The 26,230-nt window shown below is 40.9% G+C and overlaps 1 protein-coding gene across 9 annotated transcripts in view; it reads left to right on the plus strand.

The window, feature by feature from the left end:
* The window catches only part of TDP1 (tyrosyl-DNA phosphodiesterase 1), an 87,658-nt gene that overhangs the window by 29,174 nt on the left and 32,254 nt on the right, over positions 1 to 26,230 (plus strand). For 8 of the 9 annotated variants that reach the window (XR_010405300.1, XM_045901394.3, XM_064571464.1 and 5 more), the window contains 2 exons: positions 734 to 800; positions 2,396 to 2,503. Coding sequence is in view for 8 of the 9 variants with exons in the window: in XM_045901394.3 (XP_045757350.2) it covers positions 734 to 800; positions 2,396 to 2,503 (175 nt within the window). In the remaining variant the exon portion in view is untranslated. The remainder of the gene's footprint in view (positions 1 to 733; positions 801 to 2,395; positions 2,504 to 26,230) is intronic. The other variant, XM_064571469.1, reaches the window with a different exon arrangement.

The following is a 26,230-nucleotide window of genomic DNA, read 5'->3' on the forward strand; positions in this document are numbered from 1 at the left end:
GAACTTTTTTTTTTTTAAGATTTATATGTTTGAGAGAGACAACATGAGCAGGAGGAGCGGGGGGGGGATGGTGGGGAGAGAGCGAGAGAGATCTCAAGCACACTCCCCATTGAGCAGGGAGCCCAATGCAGGCCCCGATCTCATGACTCTGAGATCGTGACTGGAGCCGAAACCGAGTTAGACACTTAACCAACTGTACTACCCAGGTGCCCCTGAATATTTTAATTTTAGTGATGACTCTATTCCATTTGTAAGAATGTTTAGCTAATACAAACTCTGCTTGGAAATAGCAGAATGTAAAGGGTAAAGGAAGCAGGAACTGAGTTTTCATCTAAGTCTACCTTCCCAAGTGTCCAGCTCTTGGGCAGAAATGGAGATGCTCCAGACCAAAATGGGGTAAGGATTTCTCGCCTGCATGAGGACTGCAGGATAGGCCAGAGTTCTTCAGGTAGTTTTTCAGATACTTCGAATCTGTGCTGTTATTGATGTTTAAATTACCACCCCCAAGTGATTAATACCTCTTTCTTTTCAGATTGTAAACATTTACCATTTAACATGTATCCCTCAGAAAGGAAACCCCACTGAGGGAACATACCTAATACAAGTGTAGACCTTTTCTTTCTTTCCATAAGATGAAATAGGAAGTGGTTTTGTTTTTTCAGTGTTTACTGTAGATTCTTAATGAAGGATCCTAAAATTATTTTCTGTAATACTTGTTTTCTTCTTTTAAAAGCTGGGGGTTCTCTTCCCTATAGCATCCAGACAGCTGAAAAACAGAACTGGCTCCATTCCTATTTTCAGTAAGTAATTGGTTTAGAATGCTGCTATTGCTTCTTCAGAAATATGAATGTTATTTATGTCAGTGTGTTCTTTTAAAAAAGAACCTTACATAATACAGCTGTATTTTTTCATCTGCATATGTTAGTGATAGAAATAACTTAAAACAAGGTTTTGAACATTATTTGAAATAGGTTTTTAATACCAAAGGATAAAACTGATCTGTGAGATTTGTATTTAAATATTGGCCCTCAAAGAAAAAAAATAAAGATGATGATGGGTAATTTAGAATTTATGTAAGGAGCATTTTTAAAAAATGTTACTTGAGTATAATTGACACACTGTCTTACATTAGTTTCAGGTGTACGACATAGTGATTCAGCAACATTTTAGCTCATATTTCCAGATTATAATTCTTCTGTCTGCACATGTACATGCACGTACTGTATGACTGCAAGCTTGCCGTGGGTGGCGTCCACACCACTCTTTGTCCAGGACATGGGATCGTATTTGGTTTGTTGTAAGGGCTCAGTAAATGGTTGAATGAGCAGGTGAAGGGATTGTCTTTCATCCTCCTCTTGTTCCAGTGGGCACACTCTGACTGTTCTAGGCCAGTGCAGTTTCCTGCTTGCTTCAGGCATGTGTTACACTTGGCGGCTGGAAACAAAGGCAGATTGCATCTCAGTAGCTTGCAGGCTAATTCACTGTGTCCTTGTGGGCCCGTCCGTGTGTCCCTGTGGGCCCCCGTTGGGAGGTTATTCCTTACAGAGAACATTTCTTTATATCGATGAGCTCCTTTCACGAGTCATTTAAGTGAATTTAATGATTGAAGGAACAATCTACATAATCCTAATTCTGGTCTTAGCCTTTTTGCAAGAAAGGATTGTTGCCTCATGATGGTAGGCCCTCTCTTCCTACAGAACCTCAGTCCTGCAATACTGACAGGTAAATGTTAGCCTTGGACTGAAGTGTTTCCAAATTATCCTTTTTTTTTTTTTTTTTAAGATTTTATTTGACACAGAGAACACAAAAGCAAGGGGGAGCAGCAGAGGGAGAGGGAGAAGCAGGCTCCCTGCTGAGCAGGGATCCCAATGCAGGACTCGATCCCATGATCCCTGAGATCATGACTTGAGCTGAAGGCAGACACTTAACCCACTGAGCCACCCAGGTGCCCCATCCTCCTGCTTTTTAACATCATTTTAATATTCATCCTGTTGGCATTTTTCCCCATTTTGTACTTTTTTTCAACAAACTTCCTGAGCCCGTACTTGGTAATGCACTGTGGGAGCATGATTCCTCCTTTTAAGGAGCTCATAGTCCACGTAGGAGACAAGACATGCACATATGCAGTTGAAAACACAACAGAAGTAATAGACATGAATATATACATGTCTTACTGGCAAAAAAACCACAAAAACGGTAAGGCTAGATACCAAAGGGTTACAGTGTTTTATTATACTGCTCTCAGACAGAGTTTAATAAAATATTAGAGGTCTCATCAGAGAACTGTGTACCCACTATTTAAATTATAGGATTTTGCTTTTCATGAAGTTTCCTAATACTAGGATTATGACAGGTTTATATTTTCTTACTGGTAATGGGTCTTTCCTGTCACTAGCAAATGGTCGGCTGACACATCTGGCCGCAGCAATGCTATGCCACATATTAAAACATATATGAGACCCTCTCCAGACTTCAGTCAGATTGCTTGGTTCCTTGTCACAAGGTAAGTAGTCCTTATAGTCTTGGTGGGAAGAACTTTTTAAAATGTGTTTGTAACTCCTGCTCTGAATACCAAATGGGTTTCCAAAAAATGGTTTTGTAAATTGTCATTTAGTTTTCAGAGTGTGTATGTCTTCTGATCCTTATTTAAGAGGCTTATTACTTACCCCTTTCTAGTGCCTGTTATCATTGCCTGATTTTATGAGTCTTGATATTTATGAGGGCTTCATAAAGTCTGCATTTACTCTTGTTAAACTTAATACTTCAATAGTAGGAATTAGGTTAACATTTGAGGTAAATACAGAACAAAAATGATATGGTAAAATTAGTATTCCTTAATTACTTTCTCTTAGGTAATTAATATTTGACTGATCAAGTCTCTTAAGTGTTTTTTTTAACATCCTTATTAAATAATTAACACTTTAAGATTCACCTATTTAGTCTGCAATTCAATGATTTAGTTTATACTCACAGAATTGTGCAACAATCACTATAATTTCAGAATTTTCATTACCCCTTAAAGGAAATGCCTTACCTACTAAGCATCCTTGTGTCTATTTTTATAGCAAGGTAGATTGTTGTGCTCTTGGAAAAAGAGAACTGGACTAGAACTTCTAACTCCTAGTCTGCCCAAAGGCCATTAGGCATCTCTTAATGATTTAATAAGACAATTAATGTCATTAGTAATAATTAAGGTATGACAGAGTAATGAAAAAACTTTGAAACAAAAATTTAAACTCATGAAGCAACTCTTAAAAAAGCCAATTAGAAGCAAAACCAAGTCCCTTCCCTAGCTTATGGAAATTAGTGGTAACACTTTTTACCTGGCTCAGGGTAAGGAACTATGAGCTGAATAGTGTTAGTGGTATACATCAGATGCAACAGTGGGCTTCTGCAAAGTTTTTGAGGCACCATAGTATAATGGAAAAACATACATTTGAGTACTGAAGATTTAAGATGCTCTTCTGTCATTTACTAGCTCTGTGAACTTGCGAAATGTATTTAATCTGAGTCTGTTTCCTATTCTTTAAAATGGGAAAAGCAATGGCTGCCTTTTGGGGTTGTTGTGAGAGTTAAATGAGCTGCTCGAGGCTCCATGCATCTGACATAACAGACCGCAGGACACGACAGCTGTGATTATGCTAGTTCAGGCTTCACTGTCAAGACTGAAGGATGGCCAGGGGAATTGGTACACATTTCTTTGCTGTGTGTCTTTAAAGAAGAGAAACTTTGGCTTCTGAAGTAGGTTTCCTGGGTGTGAAGACCTGAATTAGAGATTGCCTGGGTAGAGAAGGCATTGCCTGAGACAGGTAGTGCCAGGGAGAAGAGAAACCTCTAAAATGTATGTGGCCTCGTCCTCGGGCAAGTTCAATCCCTAGTTGCCTTGGTAAGTGTGGGATTGTTGTTAATCCCTCTCCCAATTTTCACACTTTAAGCTAAATTTTTTTTTTTCCCAGATTTTATTTATTTGTCAGAGAGAGAGCACAAGCGGGGGAGTGGCAGGCAGAGGGAGAAGCAGGCTCCCAGCCGAGCAGGGAACCCAATGCAGGGCTCGATCCCAGGACCCTGGGATCATGACCTGACCTGAAGGCAGACGCTTAACCAACTGAGCCACCCACGTTCCCTAAGCTAAATTATTTAAATATTCCTGACTTAGTGATGAGAAATCAAAGCTAACCAACAAGAACATAAATTTGGATATATTACGGACCCTTGAACATAATACAAAGGAATTGGATTTTCAGAGACTACATTTCAGCGTCAGTTCATATGTTCAATAATTGTCTGTTAAGCCACATTATTAAGTTGCAAGTAGTAAAAAAGGAAACCATATTACTAAGTTGCAGTATTAAAAGCCTGGCTTTTTATATTGCTTCTGCCCCATCGTAATGCTGTGTGACAGTCACTTCCTGCATACCCTGATGATGAGTCCGTAAGACTAGGTGAATTACCTACCTGCTTGCAATTCTAAAATGCTACTTTTGGATATACTTGAGTAGTGGGCCATCATTCATCCCAAGGACTGAATGTTTTGTGTTTATTTACATGAATGTTATTTTGTTTTGTGTCGAATACCTTAAATTAGACATTTTTCTCAATCTGGTGTGACAGAATTCTCTAACAGTATGGGTCATGTTCTAGGGCTCTACCCAGTATATATACATTTTTTTTTTTGGAGTAGTCGAGGTTCTTCCTGCAATCATGCCACTTTGCATGAAGGTTGAATTGAACTTGAAGGCTATCCTTCCAACTTCGAGAAAAATCAGATAGGATTTTAACCAATGTAGGAAAAGCCATATAGAGAAATATGTCAGTTATTTGGTAAAAGTTGTCTTGTCTAGCATTATGTTATCCTGCTGGGAAAACTGTTGCCTAGAGAAATGTAGCCTTGAGTCTCTTTCTACATCATTGGACAAGTTGAATTTACTGTTTATTTGGGAATTGTTTTCCTCAGAGTAGAGTGAAAAGATGGATATACTTCACTCAAGTTGGGTATTTACTGATCCTGTTTTAGGGGTATGAAGGGAGGTTGAGATTAACAATAATCCTTGTCTAAAGGCAAAGTTTTTGTAGTCGAGTATAATGATGGCATTCGTTGAGCTCTGGGAATACAAAGCAAGACGTGACCCATGCCACGCAGAGGCTGCAAGAAGAAATGGGACACTGTATACTAGTTGTTTACCTGTGTAAGGATCTGGTGAATGCACCTTTACAAATGTATTATCTGGTTGGGGTGGGGTCAGGGTGGGTCAGAGATGCACTAAAGCTAGGGCAATGATATCTCAGGTAGGCCCGGAAGCATGTCTAAGAGTAAATAAACCAGATGACTGGAAGGTGACTCTAAGCAGAGGAAGGGGACGCAGAGGCCGCAGAGCTGGAAAAGTACATGGGGTTTTCAGGGAACATCTGAGTGAATCTGCAGTTAGATGAAAGAAAAGAGATTCCTACACCTTCAGAATGGATTTTCTTAAGCTAGGGCACCATTATGTTAAGTGCAGAAAGCATTCACTGTCTATTTATTCATTTAATATTTGTTGGTTTTGTGTTATGTGAATGACTGCTTTCATATTGACTGGCTATTACTAAATTCTGACTTGGAAGTTAATTTGTTAAGAATTTGAAACTTGTCATGGATTTGTGGCTTCTAATTTTATTCTGAAATACCTAGGCTAAAAACTATCAACTTATCAGATATATAAAAAGGTACAACAATTACTCGGTGATTTCAACGTAACAGACACTGTTCTAAGCACTTTTTGTTCATTTAATTTTCACAACTGCCCCATGGGGACTCGGAGAATGATTAAGTAGGCTGCCCACAGTGACACAGTAGTGAGTTGTGGAAGCAGGATTTGAACCCACGGAATTTGGCTCCACAGCTGGCACTCTTCACCTCAACTTTCTGATGCCACTCTTAACAGCCGATAGTGTACCTATTTTCTGTGAAGACGGGTCAAAAGAAACTGCATCACTTTACTTTGATTGTGGTATGGAAAAAAAAAACATAGCATCCCAGTATTAAAGAATATCTGACATAACTGAAGTAGTAATTTAGAAAATACTTAGAGCCCACTCTCAGCCCTTCTACAATAAGGAAAAATGTAGATCTGAAATATAAGTGACATCTACCAGGAACTCCCTTTTTTTTTTTGTTTCTTGGTTTGCCACCTTCTCTCAAATGTTAGAACATCCCAAACTGAGCTCTTACCTAGAAGGATATTTCCTTCCCAACATCCATTTTGGCCCTGGTGGCACCTGCCCACTCTTTTATCCTCCGGCTTACAGCCCAGCTGTCCTCTTGCTATTCCTTCCTTTGAGCATTCTGCAGCATTTACTGAGGTCCTTCCTCTTGTGAATGCAGGGCACTTGGGATAAAAAACATAAACATCAGGACGCCTGGGTGGCTCAGCCGGTTAAGCATCTGCCTTTGGCTCAGGTCATAATCCCAGGGTCCTGGGATAGAGCCCCGCATCGGGCTCCTAGCTCAACAGGGAGCCTGCTTCTCCCTCTGCCTGCCACTTTTCCCTGCTTGTGCATGGGTGCTTGCCCGTGTTACCTCTGTCTCTGACAAATAAAATCTGAAAAAACAAAACATAACAATCTTAAAGGCACTACCTAAATCTTATCTCTGATGTCAGAAGCCAGATATAGAAGTAATTAAAATAAGAAGAGATCGATTCTGTGCTTGAGGTGGGCATGTGGATGCTTTGGATAAGATAATCAAAGTTGTTCATTCTTTTTTTTTTTTAAAGATTTTATTTATTCATTTGACAGAGACACAGGGAGAGCGGGAACACAAGCAGGGGGAGTGGGAGAGGGAGAAGCAGGCTTCCCGCGGAGCAGGGAGCCCGATGCGGGGCTCGATCCCAGGACCCTGGGACCATGACCTGAGCCGAAGGCAGACGCTTAACAACTGAGCCACCCAGGCGCCCCAAAGCTGTTCATTCTTACAATGTCTCAGACTTTACTTTTCTGATCTCTGAAATTACCGAGTCAGATTCTACCTGGACTTGTCAAGTGATTGCCTCTCTGTGGGCCATCACACACATGGTCCACTTCCCAGGCCACCTTTCCTTTTCCTAGTTGTCGAAGACCATCTTTCAGAAACATGAATTTTTCTCCCTGTCCCATGTTCGGTTTCCCCCCACTTCCTATATGCTGAAATCCAGAGCGCTCCTTGGCATTGTGACCCTAACCATACCATTTTCACCTTTCCTATGCTGTGTTCTCCAACATGAACTGCCATAAGCAGCTTCCTATGCCCCAGTTATGCCCCAGTAATCACCCTGCCAGCAGCCTTCTCCTGGTGCCTTTGTCTTCTCTCACTGCCGTTCCAAGTGCTGCCCACCTCATAAGAGTTGTCTCCGGTCTGGTGTCTGCCCTTGGAGACTCCGCCAGCCTCCTGACTTCTCTCTCCTCCAGATCCTCCAAGCACTTACGCAGGTACCACCGTTGGAGCTTGTAGCTCCTACGTCATTGTCTTCTCTCTCCTGGCAGAGAAGAGATCCCTTATCTGCACAGCAGCTGTAAGGATGAGGTGCCACGCTTAGTGACATGACCCACAGGCTGAAAGAAGTCCACAGTTAACAAGTTCACTGCGATAAATTGATAAAGTACAATGAAAGAACTAGAAGTGGAAGTAAAATTGTAATACAGGTGCAAGAGCTACTAGTGAAAGTCTAGGACGACCACTGTGTATTACCTTCTCAGCCATTAGCATGAAAGCGTTTTTATAAAACCACTCCTTGTGCACACGTATCCATTGAGCCTTTGAAACACTGTGTTCCAGGCAGGGCTGTCTCTATTCTGCTCCCGCATCATGTTTGCTCACTCCACTGCAGTGCCTCTGCTTATGATACTCATTTGCCTAACATGCTGCCCCCCCTCTCCCCAAGAGTCCTAATTCTGTTTCCTCAAAGGCCCAGTTTAAAATTTACAGCAGGGGCACCTGGGTGGCTCAGTCAATTGAGCATCTGACTTTTGATTTTTGGCTCAGGTCATGATCTCAGGGTCATGAGATTGGGCCCCAAGTGGGGCTTCTCTCTCAGTGGGGAGTCTGCCGGAGAGTCTCTCTCTCCCTCTGCCCCTCCCCTGCTCACGCACGCACTCACATGCTCGCTCTCAAATCTTCAAAATGTACAGCCATTAAGGGATGCCTGGTGCTGTTTGAACAGTAGTACCCTTGCTTGGGAGTGCCTTTGAGACAGCCTCCCTGTTCAGTTTGTGTGCCAGTGTTTACTTGACTTTTCTCTGTCCCAGTAACCAGTAATCAGCTCATGCAGATCTGGGACCAAGTCATTCTCTTAAGTACCCCATAATATTCAAGTGCATCTCTTGAATGCCAATGGTATGCCGGGCAGAAAGAACACAAGGTGATACAGTATGGCTTCCATTTCTTCCTTCAAGAAGTCGGAGTTCTGGGTAGCAAGAATTAAATGGGACACAGTCGTTGCACTCAAGGACACTAGTAAAGCCATAGGGAGCTCAAGACGCTATATTTTCACTAAATGCTTGAGAATATGAACAATGTGCCCAGCAAGACTTCATGTTGCTGCTCTGTGTCAGGCATTGCTTACACTGTGAGGAACAAGAGTGACAGAGAACCTATCTAACAGCTTTTATTTTAGCTAGAGCGGGGTGGGAGAGGCAGACCGTATACAAATGAGTCAGCATGAAGTATCAGATAAGGGCTAGAAACAACAAAATGGGGTGATGTTGGAGCATGTCTGGAGGGGTCAGAGAAGGCCTGCTTTAGGAAGTAACATTTGGGCTGAGTTGATCTAAAGGTGGGGGTAGGGGGTAGGCCCTCAGTTGGTAGAGTAGGTGGAACATTGGAGTGGCCCAGTGTGGCCGTGCACAGGCCATGCCAGATCATACAGGGCCTTGAAGGCCAGAATAAGAGTTTTATTCTAAGTGCTGTGAAAACCATATGAGAGTTAAACAGTGGAATGACATCTGATATATGTCTTTTATTTATTTATTTTTAAGATTTTATTTGAGAGAATGAGAGAGAGCACATGAGAGGGGGGAGGGTCAGAGGGAGAAGCAGACTCCCCGCCGAGCAGGGAGCCCGACGCAGGACTCGATCCAGGGACTCCAGGATCATGACCTGAGCCGAAGGCAGTCGCTCACCCAACTGAGCCACCCAGGCGCCCTGATATGTGTCTTTTAAAGATAACCTGGGCTGCCGAATGGAGAGTGGGTCATTGGAAATGAGTAGATGTGCATAGGCCAGCTGGGAAGCATGGAGAGATTATGACAGACATAATTCTTAGAAGTGAGTGTTCATGGGGAAAGAGCAGGTGGATACGGGCTACGTGAAGGGGGGCGGGGTACTATCTGTATAGAACATGCCCCCAAATCTCTCTTGAGGAAAGGCAGTCAGGATGGTGGGAAGAGCGTGGGTTTGGAGTTACACAGACCCAAATCCAAAGACCCACTTAACATTTGTGAATTAATAAACCTCACCAAGCACCAGTTTCCTTCTCTCTGAAAGTAGGATATGACCTTTAACTGTTAGTTTTGTTCAGAAGCTTGAAACAAGTTACATAGAGCAGCTGTCATCAGGAACTGGTACATGTTCAACAGATGACGCTTATCTTCCCTATTTAAGCTTAATTTTGAATATTCTAAGTAATGATGTTTGTAATATTTCATCCTAAGTACATGAAACGACTATAACAAGTATAGGGTAATAATACTTCACAGTAGCAGCTCAACCTATAAATTCGTATGGAAACCTCAGAATCCATCATCAGGCACTTGAAGGAACTGAATGGTTGTCCTGAGACTTTTAGTCATCTTGGAGAATCTTCAGTGAAATGTCAGTTCCTGGGTAGGAGACTTTTAAAAAGTCATTTCTGCCTTGGGGGGATAAGAAAGGAGCAAGAGAGAGACTTGACCTTCATTGAGCAGCCACTTTCATGTGGCAGAAAGTTCTAGCACTTTACCTGTGTTGTTTCGTTCAGCCATTGCAGGAGTCTCTGAGGTAGTTGTGTCCTTTCCACAGGCGAGGAATAGGACTGCAGAACTGAGGACTCCATCCATTCCCCCTGCAAGTATCTGCCCACTGTGGGCAAAGCTGTGAACCCCAGGCACAGGGATAGAAGGATAAGCAGAAGTGCAGTTCTTGCTCTCCAGGCGTTTATGTTAGAACAAAAGTGGTTTTATCAAACAACATGTACAGATTATTTAATAGCAGTTGTAACAATTTTGAGTATTCTACATACGTAGATTTTCACCTAGCAAGGCCTTAACTGTCTTTCAGTTCTCAACCCAACATGATGGAGCCTCTCCTTGCTTGCTTAGCCTAGTGCCTTCCATCATGTCCTGCGCCTCCTGCTGGGTCCGTTTTCTTTCCCTTTTGGTGTGGTTGCCTGTGTAACCATTGGCTGCCCCTCCAGACTTAGAGTGAAGTCCATGTTTTGGCTGACACGCCCCCGCACCTGGCACGTAGGGGCGCTCAGTAAGGATTTGTTAACAAGGAAGCTAGTAATGTCCAGGATTGGGGCTGTGGTCATGCAAGTGCTGTCTAGACCTTGTGCAGAACTGAATGTGGGAGATGCTTCACATGTGACTCCTGCATTTGGGGTGTGGTGGGAGATGGGAGTGGTAATTGCCATCCACGCAGAAATCGGGAAAGGGAACTGGTTTCACAGGGAGAATGGTCACGTTGAGTGCAAATCTGTTCTCAGAAAGGACCTCCCCCTTCCTCTTCTAAGGCTTCACCTGATAAAGTCAGGCTCACCCACGGTCATCCTAAACTTTTTGATAAACTCAGTTTATTGATAACCTGATCACAGGAATGAAATCCCATCATATTCACAATTTTGCCCATGCTCAAAGAAAGAGGTTTATACCAGATGTCTACATCGGAAGCAAGGGCATTAATCCTGGGGGCCATCTTCCAATTCTGCCTTCCATAGGATTCATTGGTATTTATTACCCAGTTAGATCCCTCCCAGCTTTGACTTGAAATAATTTCTTACTGTTCACAAATTGAGGTTTATTTTTCATAGTTAGGCAAAACTACCCTTGAACATACTCAAAAGACTGAACCTTAGCAACCAAAGACTATTTGAGAAGGGAAATTCTGTAATTATCTTGAGCCACAGGCTGCTTTATTGGATTGAAAGAGTAACCCTGCAGTGTGATTACTTTGGAGAACCACATTGACCAGCATATGTAGAGTTGTTAAAAGTAAATCTTGTGAAAGATAAGTAGAATCCCAAAAGATTTAATTTCCTAATCTGAAAAAAACCCTTATCACCTTAGAAGTGTCCTTCACGTGTTGCTCCCTGTGTATCCATAATATCTTACTACCTGTCGTTTCTCCACCGTTATAAGTAGAGAACATTGGCATTCTGGTCATGGGGACTTTATTTTACTCCACTGACATTTGATAACTGTGTCTACTGAAGATCAGGGATTGAAATCTTATAAAAATGCTAGCTTTACTAGTTTTCATCTTCCATCATTTATCCTTCTAAATATATGTGAATCACAAAGTTTTAATATCCTCTTTCATTATGTGTTGTGATTGGGGTTCTGACTGGAAGTCTTTTGCATAGATCCTGGGTTAGGTTTTACTATATAGTTGTCATATCACCGAGGATTCTAATATCTGCACTGAAACCATTTTTAATGAAGTCTCTGCTTTATTGGACTGTATGCTTTAGAAGTATTCTACTTTAAGAAAAAATGAGTTTGTAATTCCTACACTTTCCTCTAAAAGATTCATCCTGTTCATCCTGTTGGTAACTTTTGTATAATGTCTTGTGTTTTCAGACAGCAAATACTGTGTCTAGCACAGTGCCTGGTCTATAGCGGCCCAGAAATTTTTGAAATGGGTGAAGGATATTCCCTATAATGCAGCTACCATTCATTTGCTCACTGTTTCTCAGATTCTAAGTTTATTTTTCTTTTTGTACTGTCCGGAATGATTATGCTTATCCTTAAGGTCTATTTCAAGTGTTCCCCTTTGAAAATTTTTCTAGCTCAGACATAATTCATTGTTTTCCCCATTGTGTTTTTGTAGCACTTTTTGCTTGATTTTTTTTACATGTTCCTTCTTGGTTATTTCTGGGTTCCTTTGCCTCAGTACAATATAGGTACAGGTGCCAGGTTTTACTCATCTTTAGATCCTCCGCATCTAACTCTGCACAGCATATCGTTAGTGACCTAAACATACTTGAATGGAGAGCCCTTCACAAAATGTTCCAATAGGTAATAATATATAAACATAACAGGAAAAGGGTAGATGGAAAAAGTTTGTCTTCCCATTCCCCAGCTATCCTGCTCCTCAACCTCTACTACTACTAATGGGTTGCTTGGGTTGAATAGCTTTTAACCCCATGACCCATCAAACCAAGGTACCTCAGAGGGTGGGTGATATTACCCCATCAGGCGGTGGACTATGGAAGAAATAACACTGAGATGGAGTCCAAAGATCCACATTCTAATTTGCAATTGCCACTTACTAGCCTGCCACGTAAATTTTGGGAATGCCCTTTATAATCTGGGTTTTCTCTCTTTTGTGGAATGTTGTGAGGATGATGGAAAATACATGACATGTAGAAGTTACCTACCCCACTGTGTGATGTATTGAACATTTAACTGCTTGATTTTAGTGGCTGTTAACAACCATGTGTTAAGCTTATGTTCACTAGTCCTTTTAGGATTCAAGAAAGCTGCTTGAAAAGCCTTTGTTTTGTTCATAAGATATGTGACCTAAAGATTTGTCCATAGTTAAAGCCTTTTCTAAGTTCAATATGTGATTAATTGACAAATTGGTCAAAATTCTATGAAATCAAGACGAGTACATTCAGCCAGAAGTATATTATTCAAAGAAACTTAAAACTTGCACTTACGCTTGAACTTAAGATGTTATGTTGGCTGGCAATTTTCTCTCTTGTCTGGTTGCTTTTATTTCAAGCTATTTATAGTTTTTGATCCTACCATGAAATCATCCTGTATCTGATGGGCAGCCTGTTCTTGAAATTACTGGGACATGATGACAAATACAGTGTTTGACTTTTACCACAGGACCAAGCAGGCAAGAAGACGAACTTGAAGAAGCAGCTTTGGCTATAAAGATAATTCCAAGGAGTAATTGGCAAACCCAGTGAGCACAATTAGGAAAGCTGTGCATTGTGGGTGGGCAGAAAGCATTGGCAGTTACAGTTGCCTAGCAACTGACAGGCATTGCCGGATAGTTGGGGAGAAGCAGAAATGTTGGTACTGCCACTTTAGGGGAAAACGAGACAAATGCTTAACTATTAAAACCACCATGGCTTTTTGAGGAAACATATGACCTGGTACTCTGCTCTGATTTTCAGCATTGCCGTGCACATACTTCTCTAATGTCTGTTCCTTTGGCTCTGAAACAGTCTTTTTTCCTCTGTCTGATTTTTTTTTTTTTTCCTGCAGTGAAAATCAAATTGGGTCACACAAAAAAATATTGGTAGATGTCACTAGGTAGACTTGGTTGCCTGGCACTGTGGCTCTAAGGTATTGGGGTTAGTTGGTTTGCCTCATGTACTTTCTCAAAAATAATGGTATCAGTACCAAAGTCTACAGATGACTTCCTTTATGCATTAGAGATGGAGGTCCTATCCCCCCCACCCTTACTTTCTTGCATTCTGCTACAAGCAGACCAAGACCAAGCCCCTTTTCATGCTCATGGGAGCTTGTCTGATGGAGCATTATCCTTGATGGGGAAAAAACCCCGAGCCCCCCTCACCTAGGGCCTCTAGACCCTTTGTACACTTGTAGTGCTAGTCATAAAGTATACCTGTGGCTTGAGATGAGGTTCTATTTGGGAGTCCTTCACCAGGTTCTAGCCCCCAGAGAAAACCCATTATAATACCAGATACTTTTCATGATGCTTACTGTATGCTGACCAAGTGGTTTTTGTTTTTGTTTTTGATTTTTTTTTTAGTAGACACAATGTTAAATTAGTTTCAAGTGTACAACAGTGATTCAACAAGTTTATGCGTTCTGCTGTGTTCACCAAGTGCTTTTTTTTATTCTAACTTATTTGATCCTCTTAATTAGGAGCTACATAGTAATGTTCCCATTTTAGAGATGTGAAAGTGGCCCAGTTGGTAAGGCGGTAGAGCTAGGATTGCAACCCACATAGTCTAGCGGGAGTATTTCATACGTGTGTGCTAGGCACAGCTCTAGGCTTCGGTTATGGGTGGCGAACAAGGCAGGCATGATTCCTGCCCACAAGGAACTTGTATTCTAGTTGGTGTAGCCCTCTTGTCCTTCTGCTTTGGGATCAGCAGCCGACTGAGCCACCCAGGTGCCCCTTAGACACTAAATCTTAACCTTCATTTCTCTTACCCACCTCATCCTAAGGTTGTGAGAAAAACACAAAGCTCAGAAACTTACTGCAGCCCCCATTTCCTTACGTACTTGCCAAGTCTTCCCTCTTCCCCACTGACATCCTTTAGCGCTGTTGTGCCGGGCCTTCCCCTGGCTCCTCTTTCCCTGCCCTTCGGAGTACTGTGTCTTCCTACCCATTGCATTGCCATAGCTCTCCCAACCTGTATAGGTTTTAGTTCTGCCGTAGCAATCATTTGTGGCCCTTGCTGAGCAAGCTCTGACAGCTGTGGGCTGCCAGTGGGTGCTGTGGTGCTGCTTTTTCTCAGCCTCTGGGTGTCCTGCCTCTTGGTTCACTGATCAAGTGTTCACAGAGCATCCATTCTGTGCCAGGCTTTGTTGGGTTGTTGGGGTGTAGCACTTTAAAGCTTCAGTGCTTTTTTGCCCTTTTTTTTTTTTTTTTTTAAAGAGAGCGCGCGCTCGCATGTGGGAGCGGCGGGAGAGAGAATCTTAAGCAGACTCCAATGCTTAGTGCAGAGCCTGACATGGGGCTCCATCTCATGACCCTGAGATCATGACTTGAGCCAAAATCAAGAGACAGATGCTTAATCAATAAGCTTCAGTGCTCTCTTAAAACACTTCTTCATCCTGGGCATCCAGTTTCCATTTATCAGTCAATATCTGGGCAGCTGACAGAGGTCTTAAGTACCTAATCCTCTGGCCTCTGCTTATCCAGTCTGTTTATACCAGACTCAGCCATGTTGCATAGTGGTTAATGCCACCCACAGCCTCTGTCTTCTGGATGTTTCTCTTGTCCCTTATCGCTGATCATTGTGTGTGTATAAACACTTATTTTTTTTCACACTTTGGGAGGCTAGAAATTTGAGATCAAGGTGTCAGCAGGGTTGGTTTCTCTTCTAGATGGCCATCTGCTAAATCTGTGTGCATTGTCTCAACTCTACCCTCACATATTCTTAGTTTTACATTTATGTTAATTGAAATTTGATTAAATATTAGTTTCAGGTGTACAATATAATGATTCAACACTTCCATATAGCACCGGGGGCTCATCACAACAAGGGTGCTCCTCAATGATTTGGATGGAGCTAGAGAATATTATGCTAAGTGGAGTAAGTCAGAGAAAGATACCATATGATTTTACTCCTACATGGAATTTAAGAAATGAACAAAGGCGGGGGGAGACAAACCAAGAAACAGATTCTTAACTGTAGAGAACAAACTGATGGTTACCAGAGGGGAGATGGGTAGGGAATGGGTTAAATCATTCACTCTTTTACTCCTCTTTTGCCATTTGCAAATACACATTCAGTACCTCTTTCTGTTCACCTTGCTGGGCCTGTGGGCCTGCAGATGTCCCTCAGCTTGGCATATTGGTAGCTAGATCTACTGATCCATTGAGAGCTCGATCAGTATCTAATGAGGGGTAGGTAGGTTGTGTGTGTATGCATGCAAGTGTTCAGGGGAATTTTTTACACTAGCAATTAAATGCATCCAGGGTGGTACTAATAAGGTGGGGTGTCTTTCAGAGGAAAGAGAGTTCTTCTGCATTAAGTAACTAGATGAAGCTTCAGACAGTGGTACTTTTTTGATAGGTCAAGGTAGGCACTTTAGGTAGAAGAAATCCTGTCTTAGAGTCATGAGACAAGTTGTGCTGGGGGAGGTAGAGAGATCATCTGGGCTGGCACGAAGCCTTGTGGGGGAAGGATGGGGAAGAAGCCTGACAGTGGTTGGGGCCAGGCTTGTGGAGCTTGTACAACAGGTATAGGATTTCAGACTTTTCCAATAAGGATCACTGAATGTTTTTGATGAGACAGTGAGATGACCAGCAGTGTTGTGATAATATTACTGATAAAGGCTATTCTTCACAACTTTATGATTGACGTACCGTTCTCATGATAATGTTGTCGTGTGCTCTGAGATCTAAATGGAGCAGGTATTGTCATAGCTATTTTATGAAAGTAGAAACAGGTACAAGTGTCAAGGCTAGTAAGTGGTTGAACTGGAACTTGAACCCAAATCTTTTGTTTCCTCTAAGTCCTACTCTTTCTGGAATTAGCTTATGGGGTGGGTTAAAGGAAGTAAAGCATGGAGGCAGAAAAACCTACTGAGCAACTGATACGAAATTCCAGATATGGAACTCTAAAGGTGCAGTGGAATAGAAAAACCTGGGTGTTCACATAGAGAAACGATTACAGAAGAATCGGAAAGCCTCAGAACAGGTTGAGAGGGCAGGAGAAATAGGGTTGTGAGCATAGCTCTCTAGGGGAGAGAGGCTCCGTAAGGCCTTGGGGAGCTGGTCACTAACCCCGAGGAGGCTACTCCTCAAGCTGTCTCAGAAGGTCCTGGTAGAAACCATCCATTTGCTCTGCAGCACCAGTCCTTTGTGCTGTTCACTCTGAGGCTCCCAAGGGATGAGAAGAGCTCCCAGCAGGCTGCACCACTATGGGGCCCAGGCAAATAAAGGCAGGGACACTTTGTCAGGGGGCCAGGGGAAGACTATTTGTTACTCAGATGGCTTTCCAGGGTCTCTAAGGTAAATTGAACAAGTGCTGGCTGTACATTGGACTGTGGTGTTACCCGTCCATAAACAGTCCACCGTCTGCAAGCTGTCTTGCTTCTAGGCCGTTGCTTCAGCCCTCTGGGCTGTTTCTCCATGTGTAAAACCAGAGATTGGGCTGAAGCAGGGATTTTCACGCCATGTTCCTTGGAGCCCTAAGGGTTCTGGAAACTCCTTTCAGAGCCCGCTACCACAGTGGGTAGGGGAAGAGGAATTCAGGTAATTCCTGGTTCATCTAGAGGCACTTTTATCTGCTTGAAATGTTTCCTTTGAACAAAAGACTCTGAATTTTTCTTTTTTTAAAAACTGAAAAGCCATTATGATAATCTCCTGAGCCCATCTCACATTTTACAGGTTTAAGTATTAGTACTTCCCAAACATTATCTTTATGTTGTTTTTCAGTATACTAAGAACTTTCACCTAGATTATTTCATTCATTCCTCATTATTAACCAAGGAAGTGAACAAATGATGTTAAACCCATATTTTAGATGAAAAGGTGGCACCCAAAGGACATAACCCCAAGTTAGTAACTGGCCAAAACCAAAACTCAAATCTTACGAGTCACTTGCTCTTTTTAAGTCTTTGTGTTGCCTTTCCACTATAGGAAGTGGACCAGAATAATGGAATATGTCAGTAGAAAGCGAGATAGTAAGCAGTTTTTGGTTATCGTGGTGGTTACTACTAAACACACTGAAATTCCTTGATAGGATGTTCCAGATACCAGTTTTGACCTGAAATTGGCAAAGCAACTTTTGATCCTGCTTGACAGTATGTTTTGTCCTTTTGGATTCTGGATACTGATATGATGGCTTCTAAAGCCCATGTAATTCCATCTGTGGGATCAAGGATAGATGGATCCTTTTATTTTTAATTTTTGTTTTGTTTTGGTTTTTTTTAGAGAAAGAGAGGGGCAGAAGGAGAGAGAGAATCTTAAGCAGGCTCGATGCCCAGCACAGAGCCCGATATGGGGCTTGATCTCATGACTCTGAGATCATGACCTGAGCCAAAATTGAGACGCCCAACCGACTGAGCCACCCAGGTGCCCCATGGGTAGATGGATCCTTTTAAAGACTAGGTTCACAGCTGGGCTGAATCATGCCATGGTACTAAAGCTAGCCCTCCAAATTCAGTGTGGATATGAAAGCATTTGCTTGGGGATATAAGATGCCTGTGGCTGAGGAACAAAATGAGGTTGCAAATAGATTTTTCAACCTATTTGGTGAGTTGTCGGAATTGTGACTTGTAAAAGCCCACACCCAAGTAGCTGATCTCCTTTAGTGCTCTGCTCTTATTTGTGGGAAAATGTGGGTCATAATCACTGTTTTCTTTTTGTGCTGGAATTTCCTTGTGAATGCCTTGTATCTATAAAACAACATAGCCCCAAAACACAACTGACCCATTATGGCTGACCTATTGTGTCGCCTTTGGTACTTAATTTCAAAAGATTGTTGGACATTTGCAGAATTGGTTTAATTTTAACCATGCTATTAAATTCCTAGTCACTATATTAAAAATTGGGAGGACTACCTGGGTGGCTCATTCAGTGAGGTGTCAGACTCTTGATCTTAGCTCAGGTCTTGGTCTCAGGGTTGTGAGTTCAAGCCCCGTGCTGGGCCCTGTAGTGTGGAGCCTACTTAAAAAACAAACAAACAAACATATATCTGTATCAAGGAGACCAAAATTCTCTTGATTTCCTTAACAGAATGAAATAGGACTATTTTTCTCACTATATTTCTGCCCTGGGAACTTGTGCTAGAATTATGAAATCAGTGAAGCAATCCATTGAAGAAACTTTAGACCTATCTACCACTGAAATTTCCTAGGATTAGGAGGCCTGGATGGATCTGCCTTCTGGAAAATTCCATTTTTTTAGTGAGTCACAACAGAGGAAGACCAGAGTCCTCTTTCCAGAAATTTAGCAAGGTTATTGATGTTGGTAATAGCTAACATCTAATTGTCATTTATGTGCCAGGGACACTTTACACATCTTATCTGATACAATCCACACATTACCTTTATAAGGCAAGTACGTTACCATATTTTACAGGTACAGAACTTGAAGATCAGCAGTGTTGGCACTAATAGAAATGCATGCAAGCTCAGATTCTGCTCTTACTACCCTACTCTGCCTTTTGTGCTTAATTTTCAACAGTAAGACTTTTAATTTAGATTTTAAAGTTTTATAACAATAATGAACAAAATAGTCTTGATAAATTGTATCTTCTAGGCTCTTGTATATTAGTCTCTCTCCTTGAATTAAATGTTTCTTACCTATGTAACATCTGCAGGATTCAGTTGGGAGACATCTGTGGGCTGCAGTAGCCATAGACAGACAACTTTCTGAAAGCGATGGGGTTTGTGGGGGAGGAAAGGGCTCAGATGGCCACAAAGCGGGGGAGCGCGTAGGTAGAAGACCTCATGGGCTAGGAAATGTTTGCATAGTTGTGGAGGCAGTCAGTAAATCAGTTCACTTAAGAGTAGCAGAGTCAGGAAAAGGCATAATGGGGTATAAGATTGAAAAGCATAAATCTGGTCAGACTGAGGAGGGTCCTAAATGCCAGGCTATATATTTACCTCATGCTTAAGTAGAAAGGACACACGGATACTTTGAGAGCCTGGAGGAAGGTGTAAATGAGAAACCAGAGACAGGGCAATCCATTTGGATCCAGAGTCTAGGGTGAAAGGGGCAGAACTAGGGAGATCTCATTGGAAATAGAGGATGTTAGAGGGTAAAATAGCTTGGTGACTGGTTCTACTTAGTTGCCTGTGGAGCAAGGAAGTCCAGAATGCATATTTCTGAGCCTGACTGAATGAGACTGTGGATAGAGGGGAAAGTGGGAGAGAGCTGGTTTTCAGAGGGGAAAGGCATGCTGATAGGTTCTGTTCTTGGAGTATTGGGTTTGGGGTGGTAATGTGACATTCCAATAGAGAAATCCAGCTTATGGTTGGAGATGTCAGTTGAATATGGTGAGAGCTCAAAACTGGTGAAGTCTGGGAGTCATACTTGTCAGCATAATGTTTGCTGTTGGTGAGGGGGACAGTCTCCAAGAAAGAGAGGACGATAGAATGAGCCAAGGGCAGAGCATGAATTTAGAGGGTTCCTGGTGGGAAGGGCAGCAAATGAGAGAGAAGCTGAACAGTCGAGGGAAGAGAAAGCCAAGGAGAAATGGAAAGTAGGTGGAGAAAATTATATCCACGCGGCAGAGAAGTCTAAAACGGTTTCTCTACCATGGCATGGTCGACATCTGGGGCCAGATGACTTTCGTAATGGGGGTTGCCTTCTGCATTGTTGGAGGTTAGCACCCCTGGCCTTTACTCACTAGCTGCCAGCAGCATGCCACAGTCTGAGACAACATAAATGGCTCTAGACCTTGCTCCATGTCCCCTTAGGGGCAAAACTGCTCCCAGGTGAGAACTGCTGATCTATCTAGAAGAATAAGGACTAGGAAAAAAGCACTGGATTTGGCAGTTGTGAATATTGAGTGAGTGGAAGTCAGACTACAGAGAATTGAAGAGGGAGAAAGGGAAGGAAAGGAAACTGAAGATGAAGACCACTCACTTAGTACGTCAGAGAAGACATAAGAAGCAGACACTTGAGCTCCGAACTTGGCAGGTTTTTGTGGGGTAGAGCCAGTGTTTGTCCACTGTTCTCTTTTGATAGGTTGTCCTGGCTATTCATTCTTTTTTTTTTTTTTTTTAAACATATAATGTATTATTTGTTTCAGGGGTACAGGTCTGTGGTTCATCAGTCTACACAATTCACAGCGCTCACCACAACACATACCCTCCCCAGTGTCCATCACCCATCCACCTCATCCCTCCCCCACCCTCCCCTCCAGCAGCCCTCAGATTGTTTCCTGAGATTAAGAGTCTCTTATGGTTTGTCTCTCTCTCTGGTTTTGTTTCATTTTTTTCCTCTCTTCCCCTATGATCCTCTGCCTTGTTTCTTAAATTACACATATATATCAGTGAGATCATATGGTAATTATCTTTCTCTGATTCTTACATGTAAACTCAATAATCTTGTCTTGCTCTGGGGAAATAAAGTAATGGTATTTTTACTGGGATTAAATTAAAAGTACAAATAATGTAGTCCCATGTCTCTTCATGTGTATAAATAGTTCATTACTTTTCAAAATTAATAGACCATCTTTTTTAAGCAGTTTAACAAAAAATGGAGCAGAAAGTACCCTTCATCTCCCTTTCCTTGATTGTTAACATGTTGCATTACTGTGAGACCTTTGTTAAACTTGACGAGCCACTACTTAAGTCTGTAGTTTACATTAGGGTTCATGTACATTCTATGGAGTTTAACAGAAGTATAAGGACATGTATCCACCACTACACTGTCATAAAGAGTAGTTCACTGTCCAAAAATCCTCTGTACTTCACCTGTTCATCCCTCCTTACTACCATCCCTGCACCCATGCCCTGGCAGCTGCTGATCATTTTACTGTCTGTCTAGTTTTGCCTTTTCCAGAATGTTGTGTAGTTGGAATCATAGTGTATGTAGTCTTTTCAGATTGCTTCCTTTCACTTAGCTACGTGCATTTAAGGTTCCTTCGTGGCTTTGATAGCTAATTTCTTTTTAATGCTATATAATAGTCCATTGTCTGAGTATGCATCACAGCCTGCTGTCTGTTCACCAACTTAAGGACATCTTGGTGGCTTCCAAGTTTTGGCAGTGAAGAATAAAGCTACTATAAACACCCATGTACAGGTTTTGTGTGGAAATAAGCTTTCATATCATTTGGGTAATAATTAAGGAGCATGATTTCTGGGTTGCATAGTGTGAATATATTTAGTTGCAAAAGAAACTGCCAAACTGTTTTCCAGAATGGCTCTATCATTTTGCATACTCACCAGCAAAGAATGATAGTTCTTGATGCCAGTATTTGATGTTTTGGTTTTTTTGTTTGTTTGTTTTTCCATTTTTGGCCATTCTAGCAGGTGTGTAGTGGTATCTCGTTTTAAGTTGCAATTTTCTAATAACAAATAACGTGGAGCATCTTAAGCTTATTTGCCATCTGTATATCTTTTGGTGAGGTGTCCAGACCCTTTGCCAATTTTTTAATCAAGTTGTTTTTAGTTTTTATTTCATCACACCCAGAATTTGCGTTGAATTTTATTTATTGAAGCATAGTTGAAATACAGTATTTTCAGGTGTACAAACTTAGTGATTGAGCAGTTATATACATTGCAAGATGCTCACTGTAAGGATAGTTACCAAATGTCACCATACAAAGTTATTAAATATTGACGGTATTCCTTATGCTGTACTTTTCATCCCCGTGACTTAGCTATTTTATAACTGGAAGTTTGTTCCTCTTAATTTCCTCACCTATTTTACCCATCCCCCTACACCCCTTCCCTCTGGCACCCACCAGTTCTGTTAGTCTATTTCTGTTTGTTCATTTGTGTTTGTTTCTTAGATTACACATATAAGTGAAATAAATCCTATAGTATTTGTCTTTCCGTCTGACTTATTTTGCTTAGCATAATTCCTCTAGGTCAATCCATGTAAATGGCAAGATCTTATTTCTATGCCTGAGTAATGTAACATGTGTATATATACCATATTTTCCTCATTCATCTAGTGATGGACACTTAGGTTGCTTCCATATCTTGGCTATTATAAACAATGTTGCAGTAAACATAGTGGTGCACTTATTTTTTCAAATTAGTGTTTTTATTGGGTAAATAACCAGAAGTGGAATTAATGGATCATACGGTATTTCTATTTCTAATTTTTTTAGGAACCTCCCTACTGTCTTCTACAGTGGCCGCACCAGTTTACATTCCCACCAACAGTGCACAAGGGTTTCCTTTTCTCCACATCCTTGCTAAGACATTATTTCTTTTGGATACTAGCCATTCTGACAGACGTGAGGTGATATTTCATTGTGGTTTTGATTTGCATTTCTCTGATGATTAGTAATGTCCGAGCATCTTTTCATAAATCTGTTGGCCATCTGTATATTGTCTTTGGAAAAATATCCAGGTCATCTTCCCGTTTTTAATCAGATTATTTATAGGAGTTTGTTTTTGTTTTTTGTTTTGGTTTTGTTTGTTTGTTTTTTGGTGTTGAGTTGTAGGAGTTCTTTATATATTTTGGATATTAACCCCTTATTGGATATGTTATTTGCAAATATCTTCTTTCAGTATATTGCCTTTTTGTTGATTTCTTTCACTGTGCAAAAGTTTAATTTGTTGTGGTCTCAAGTGTTTTTGCTTTTGTTTTCCTTGCCTGAGGAGACAGATCCAGAAGAATATTAAGGTGAATGTCCAAGAGATTACTGCTCATGTTTTCTTCTTGGAGTTTTATGGTTTTAGGTCTCAATTTAGGTCTTAAATCCATTTTGAGTTTATTTGCTGTAAGAAAGTGGTCTAGTTTCATTCTTTCACGTTTTGCATGTACAGTTTTCCCAGCACTATTTATTGAAAAGATTATCTTTTTCCCATTGTATGTTCCTGCCTACTTTATCATAGATTGGCCATATAAATGTGGGTTTACTTCTGGGCTCTTTATTTTGTTCCATCTATCTATGTCTGTTTTTGTGCCAGTACCATACTGTTTAGATTATTATAGGATTGTGTTATCTCCAGCTTTGTTGTTCTCAAGGTTGTATTGGCTATTCCAGGTCTTTTGTAGTTCCATACAAATGTTAGTAGTATTTGTTCTAGTTCTTTGAAAAGTGCCATTGGTGTCTTGATAGGAATTGTGTTGAATCCGTTGATTGCTTTGGGTAGTATGGACATGTTAATATTCTTCCAATCCATGAGTATCCTATATCTTTCCATTTATTTGTATTGTCTCCAGTTACTGTCATTAGTGTGTTACAGTTTTCAGAGTTATAGGTCTTTGGTCTTCTTGGTTAAACTTATTCCTAGGTATTTTACTTTTTTTTTTTTTTTAAGATTTTATTTATTTATTTGAGAGAGCGAGAGATTGAGAAAACGAGTGGGAGGAGGGGCGGAGGGAGAAGCAGACTCCCTGCAGAGCAGGGAGCCCGATGCGGGACTCGATCCCAGGAACCTGGGATCATGACCTGAGCCGAAGGCAGATGCTTAACCGACTGAGCCACCCAGGCGCCCAGTATCTTACTCTTTTTGATGTAATTATAAACGGTATTGTCTTCTTCATTTCTCTTGCTGCAGAGTTATTTGTGTCTAGAAACACAACAGATTTCTGTGTATTGATTTTTTTTTTTTTTTAGCGTGCAACTTTACTAAATTCATTTATTCTGAGACCTTTTTAGTGAAGCCTTTAGGGTTTTCTATATATAGTATCATGTAAATAGTGACTGTTTTCTTCATGAGTTTTAAGAGCTCTTTATTTTGGCTATGGGTCTTTTATCAGGTATGTGTTTTGCATGTATGTTCTCCTAGTCCCTGGCTTTTATTTTCATCCTCTTAATAGTTCTATTTGCAGAGCAGAAGTTAAGTCCAACTTACCAATTTTTTCTTTCAGGGATTGTGCTTTTGATGTTGAATCTAAAAAGTCCCTTCTCTTTTAATGTTTGTTTCTTCATTTTTAGGCATATACCTTATAAATCTAATCTGATCATCTCCACTTTAGTAGGTAACTTTAATGCTTTTGCATTCAGTGTTCATACTGATATATTTTAATTTTCTATGATTTTACTTTATGCGTTCTTATTTCCATGTTTTTCTTTCTTTGCCTCCTTTTTCTCACTTCTATCAGATTCATCAGGTTTGCTTTATTTTTCTTCTATTAATTTAAAAAGTGTAATCCATTTCTAATCTTGAATCTAAAATCATTCGGGGTTTTCCTCTTCCTAAACAGCTAGAAAAATGTGGAACTCCAATTCTGATTGTCCCGTTTCTTATATGTTCTCCAGGATTATTGCTCCAGTATTATATTGAAGAAGGTGGAGTTACCCACAGGTTTACTAATTTCTTTGCTTGTTTTTCTTCCTCGTATACCTGTCCTTTCAAGTGAATCTAGTTTTCTTTCCTAAACTATATCCTTTTTTAGTTCCTTGAAACCTCTTCACTGATAATAAGCTCTTGGAGCTGTTTTTGTAAAACTGCCTTTACTTTTGCCCTCATTTTTGAGTAATTTAACTGGATTTAAAATTCTAAGTTGGCCCTTATTTTCTCCATTTCTTTGAAGAATTTTTTTCATTGGCTTTGAATTCATTTGTTGCTATTAGGAAATTGCCATCTAATTACTGTTCCTTTATGGGAAATCTACCTTTTGTCTCAACCTGATTTTAAGATTTTTCTTTATCTTTGGTGTTCTATAGTTTTACTACAACAGATCAATAGATGTGGATTTATTTTTATTTAGTCTTAGTGGCATTTGTTGTACTTCAGTCTGAAGATCTACTTTTTAAACAGTTCTCTAAGATTACTGGCTTTCATCTCTGAGCATATTAATTTACCCATTTTTTTGGTTTTGTTTTGTTTTTAAGATTTTACTTATTTATTTGAGAGAGAGTATGAGCACAAGCAGCAGGGAGTGGCAGGCAGAGGGAGAGGGAGAAGCAAGCTCCCTGCTGAGCAGGGAACCCGATCTGGGTCTCGATCCCAGGACCCCGAGATCGTGACCTGAGCCTAAGGCAGATGCTTAACCTACTGAGCCATCCAGGTGCCCCTCAACTTAACCATTTTTACCTCCCTTTTATAACTCGTACTAAATACATTCGAGACCCTTTCAGTCTTCAGCCTTTTATTTTTCATTGCCCTGCCTGGGTTGCTTCCTATGTAATTTCTTCAAGATCTGTCTTATAGTTTATTAATTTTTTTAGCTGCAACCACTGTGTTATTTTATTCATCAGTTGAGTTTCTAATTTCAGTGACTGTATTTTTCAGTCTGAGGCTTTGTAGTTTAGAACTTAGAGCAGAGTCACGTTGTGGGGTTCAAATTCTTGCTTTACCACTTACTACCTGTGAAACCACCAGCAAATTACTTAACTGTGATTTTTCTCATCCATTAAATTAGGATAATAGTATAGATATACTATAGGTATAGAATCTAAGGGGCGCCTGAGTGGCTCAGTCGGTTGGGCGTCTGCCTTCAGCTCAGGTCATGATCCCAGGGCCCTGGGATCGAGCCCCGCATCGGGCTCACTGCTCAGCGGAGAGCCTGCTTCTCCCTCTCCCTCAGCCTGCCACTCTATCTGTGCTCTCTCTCTCTCTCTCTGTCAAATAAATAAATAATAAAATCTTAAAAAAAAAAAGTATAGAATCTAATAGTTTAGAATGAGAATTAACAGAATAATAAAGGGATTAGATAGTATGGTGGGTGTAAGTGCTGTGTTTTAACTGCCATTGTCACATTTGCATTTTTGTTTTACTT

Source organism: Mirounga angustirostris, unplaced genomic scaffold (assembly GCF_029215605.1).
Source record: "Mirounga angustirostris isolate CCGP_5_RB_7025 unplaced genomic scaffold, mMirAng1.0.hap1 SCAF_9, whole genome shotgun sequence".
NCBI classification, from domain to species: Eukaryota; Metazoa; Chordata; class Mammalia; order Carnivora; family Phocidae; genus Mirounga; species Mirounga angustirostris.